General features: G+C 53.7%; 1 protein-coding gene across 2 annotated transcripts in view; it reads right to left on the bottom strand.

Moving 5' to 3' along the window:
- UNC93A (unc-93 homolog A) overlaps positions 1-4450 on the bottom strand; it is a 25664-nt gene that overhangs the window by 16756 nt on the left and 4458 nt on the right. Inside the window, exons 2-4 of one of the 2 annotated variants that reach the window (XM_027079112.1) lie at positions 3682-3863; positions 2538-2767; positions 809-934 (exon numbers count right to left, since the gene is read on the bottom strand). In XM_027079112.1, the coding sequence (XP_026934913.1) occupies positions 809-934; positions 2538-2767; positions 3682-3863 (538 nt within the window). The remainder of the gene's footprint in view (positions 1-808; positions 935-2537; positions 2768-3681; positions 3864-4450) is intronic. The other variant, XM_027079121.1, reaches the window with a different exon arrangement.

Here is a 4450-nt window from a genome sequence, read left to right as displayed (position 1 = left end):
AAAAAAAAAAAAAAAAAAAAAAAAGAATGACAGAGAATACCCTTAAATTTTCTTCAAATGGTAACAACAACAAAACTAGTCTAAGGGTACGCCCGTCAAAGTGGTGATACATCTGTAAGAGCAAAGTCATTTAGAAAGCTATTAACATAAACATTTTCCATTCAAATGAGCGTCTAAGGATAAGAACAATAGGGGTTCACTCCCTCGGGCAACCATCTTTCATGAACTTCCAACGTCCTGTGCCTTCCGCTGCCCTGTGACCAGCAGGGGGAGCCCCAAGGCCTCGCCGATGCCCGAGGGCGGGTGCTGGGGAGACCCGTTCCCAAACCCAGCCTCTCAGCAGAAGCCGTTCAAATGTACTCCTCGGAAAAGGTGATAACACCGGGATTTGGGACTTCCCAAATCCACCTGGACGTACTTAGAACACGAGTAGCCACAACCCACCAAGGCCGTGGTCCACTTGCTGGGGCTGCCATCGCTCCGCGTGGCCATTCAGCACTTGGAACGTGGCTGCTGTGAGCTCAGAACGGTAATTTTACTTTCGATAATTAGAATTTAAGTAAGTGCACGTAATGGCTACTGGCCTGGACGGTGCAGACGCGAAGTGCTTCTATCACCACAGGAGACCTCGGCCAGCAGAGGCTGCTGCGTTCGGTTTCACGTGGAAAAGGCTGAGTACAACCCAGCTGGACGCGTTTTGTGGGGCTTTTGCAGGTGAAGAGACTATTCATACCTTGAGCAGGTGGTCTTTTCAACCCAGGAAGGCGATGGGCTTGCTTTGCCTGGGTTCCTGGTGCCGAGCACGTACCTGTGTAGATGCCCAGCAGGGTGTAGATCAGCTCCTGGGAGGGACGGTTGGTGCTGTTGGTGGACGCCGTGGCCATGAGGCAGTCACTGGCCCCGCAGGACAGGAGCTGCTCCTCCGGGATGGCCCCTGTGAAGGAGGAAGCAAAGAGGTGCTTTGAGGACACGGGTAACTTGACAGGAGACGGTACCCAAGGAAGAAAACGCCCAGGGAAAAGGAGCCTGGACACGCAGAGGACAAGACATCACCATAGGTCAGAGTCACGAGACAAGGGCTCGTTTGACCCAGTGTCCCAGAATGCTTTTCCCATTGGGCACGTGTCTGGGTGCTTGATTTTAAGACACTCTGGACCAATGTGCAATAAATGTCGGTGACTTGTTATATTACATTCTTGACGTAATTGAACCTTGTCCCCTTTTCGGAATTAATTAAGAACTAGAGTACATCAGACTGGGTGTCAGGCCCACTGGGTTCTCTCTCAGATTCACCTGGAACCAGTCCCATGACCTCCGGCAGGTTATTGCATACCTTCTCTGAATGTTACTTTCTTCTCCATTAAAAGAATAAAATTGGAACGATCAGTGACCCTCAGTAGACCTACATCAGAATCTCGGGAGAGAGACGATGGATGTCATGGAGGAAAGAACACTCAGTGTTTCATTGTTTCCATCAAACAGATTCTATCACATAAAATGCTGCAAAATCCCCTTGGCCGGTGAGATGCGCAGCTCGTCGTGTGGAGGCTGGAAGCCTAGAAAGGCTGAGAGAACTTGCAGTGCTCTCTCAGTGCCTTCCAGCCCTCACATTCTGTGTCCTATGATCGGCAGAGACTGAAGCTCACTTGTCTGTATGTCTTTAAAAGTAAACCCGTTCGCTCCTTCACCACAGTCATGTCAGAGACTGAACCTTCACCCCAGCTTCTGTTGGCTGATTGCTGACGGTTTCTCCAATACTGAGTAACGATTGGTGTCTGTCCACCGTAAAGGTTCCCTTCTGTGGATGCACTTAGCAAGGGATGACATCACATGAGCAAAAAGGGGAGACGGATTTTTTATTACAGTTTCCCAAACGTGGGACTTTACATGGGTTAACAGGATCAGGGCAGAGAGAGAGAGACATGATCCTGATAAGAGCAGGAGAGTTAGAACGTTTTTCCCCATTAATACATTTCCTGTGAGAATTGAAGGTATTTATTTCCTCTGTCCTTGGTCTAAGTCCTCAGACATCAAAGGGTGCAGGCATAGGGCAGAGCCACACTTTGCAGCCCTGTCTGTGGTCAGGCAGACAGATGAATTAAAGCATCAGTCACCAAACGTTCAAATCTGTTAAGTGATAAGTGGTCCTTTGTGTAACAAGGAAAACGCTGGTGAATGGACCAATTCAGGGGCAAAATAAATCCATGGGACCCGTTCTTAGTCTAGAAGGATAGTAAAGGACTCCGTGAACCCGAGTTCCACAGTTGAGCGGTGGCCCTAAGTTTCCCCAGGGCACCTCAGGCTCCCCTGTGCTCAGGGGAGGCCAGGGTTGGAATTGCTGGGGCACCCGTGGACCAGACGGACCCTCAGACCCGACCAGACTGCCTGGGGAAGAGCCGGGGGCCAGCTGACTCTGAGGCACAGGCAGCCTGAGAGCCATGCCTTGCGACCTCACGGGACCACCTGCTCAAGTCCTGAATGAGGACGTGTGTAGAGGGACCAGGGGCCCTCCATGGTCACCACTTCCTTCCTGTTACCTTGAGTGGGCGTCTGGCCGAACACCAGAGACGAGATCAGGTTGCCAAACCCACCAGCTGACTGGTATATGAGGAAGAAGATGCCAAAATACTGGCTGACCACGTCTTTGCCAAGCTTTCCTGTCTTCTCTGCGTGCGTGCTGCCCATGGTGGTGAGGTAGGTGCCCTGCGCGGACCACAGCGGGGCCGCTCCGAGTCCCAGCAGGATGGAAGTGGGGATCAGCGTGTACCTGAGAAACGAAACGCGGGCATGGGCTGCCTCGGGCTCTCCGCTCTTCCCTCTGTTCGGGGAGAAGGAAGCTCCTTGCCTGGCCCAGGGAAGCACTGCCGTGTCATTGGTGGTGCTCTGCTGGACAGAGTCGCCCCTTAGCCTCAGATGAACGCAAAAATCTGTGTCTTTTCTCGTTCAGCATCATTTGTAAGAGTGAAATTCGGTGCCAGTGCAGTTTCTTTGTGTTTGGACGTAGCTACAATGAGCTGGGGTTACAAATAAGGCTGGGCGGGTTCTAGGTATTTCTAATGGCAGTACGTTAGAAACGATTTATTATCTATCTATCTACTTATCTATCTGTCTACCTATCCGTCTAGCTGTCGCTCTCCTCCATGAGGATTCTGTATGAGAACTCTACGGTAACAAGAAAAAGAATAACGTGAAGCCATCCTATCAATACATCCTGGATGGCAGCGGGGTGTCCCTCAAAGAGATGTTTGATAAGTGTACGCCTGGCAACGAGGGCACGTGGCCCTTGCCCTCAGAGCTTGGTCCCCGAGGGTCCCTTTCCCAGGGCGCAGGTAGAGCTCAGGCCCGGCCTGGGGCACTGGCTCCAGCCCTGCTGCGTCCACTCCCTGTGATGGGGTGAGGGTGTGGGGTTTGGTCCGCAGGTCACATTCTGCTCAGTCCCCCTGAAATTCACCCTCCGCATCTTAGGCAGATTCTCCCCTCGTTGCTGGGCCATAAAAGTGCCCTGGCCCAGGAGGGAAGCTGGAAGCCTCAGGAGAGGCCAGGATGGTCAGTCAGGGGAGCATGGGCCCAGCAGAGGGGACAGAGACATCTCGGTGGGAAAACATGGGAAGAAGGCCACGCTACCGTCCTGTCCCAGAAGCCGAGAGGGGAATGTCGGGAAGCATCTGAATGTGGGCGTACCAGCTGGCGTAGAAGTTGCCCAGGGTGAAGGTCACGTAGCAGCACATGGCGATGACGATGGTCCACTTGCAGCCGAGCTTCTTAATGAGGATGGGTGGCAGGAACATGGAGGACAGCAGCATCCCGCCATAGAGTGTGCTGAGCGCCGCCACCCCCAGGCCCTCCTCGCTGTACAGGCTGCTCTGCGGGGACAAGGCCAGCCCAGTCAGGGGCCCCGCTGCCAGGGCTAGGTGGTCTGGGTCATCTCCAGGTCCTGGAGACCCCCAGCAACAGGCTGCCTGGGCAGGCGGCCTGTCCTCCAGCCGAGGGATGGGAGGGGAGGAGACTGCGGTGAACTCTGGTCAAGGGGAATCAGCAAGTGGAGACGCGGGGGAAGCAGCCAGTGTGCCCCGCCTGGGGCAGAGGGGCCCTCACGTCTCCTGCTTCCTGCAGCCCCTGCCTCATCCCTGAGAAGGCGGGGGCCAGGGCAGCCAGGTGCCTCCTTGGAGACCAAGGTTCCCGCTAGGCCTGAGGCAGAGCCAGCAGCTCCAGCTTAACGCTGTGTAGACACAATGCACACTTTTCTTGTTTTTGTCATTCCTCACTTGGTGCCTAGCATAGCGTGCTGTGAAGCGAACAAAAGGTCAAATAGGTAACCAGAGCCAGCTCAGGCCAAGGCAATGGCAGCCGTGACTTCCGGCTTTTGCTGCGAAAGAAAAACCTATTAGCATAATTGCTTCCTCCATTTATTTCACTTGTAAAGGGAAAGGAGGGGGAGGGGAGGGGGTGG

This window comes from Aethalodelphis obliquidens, unplaced genomic scaffold (genome assembly GCF_003676395.1).
Source record: "Aethalodelphis obliquidens isolate GAN/ISIS:26980383/991018 unplaced genomic scaffold, ASM367639v1 scaffold3, whole genome shotgun sequence".
NCBI lineage: Eukaryota > Metazoa > Chordata > Mammalia > Artiodactyla > Delphinidae > Aethalodelphis > Aethalodelphis obliquidens.
This window is presented reverse-complemented; position numbering and strand designations above follow the sequence as displayed.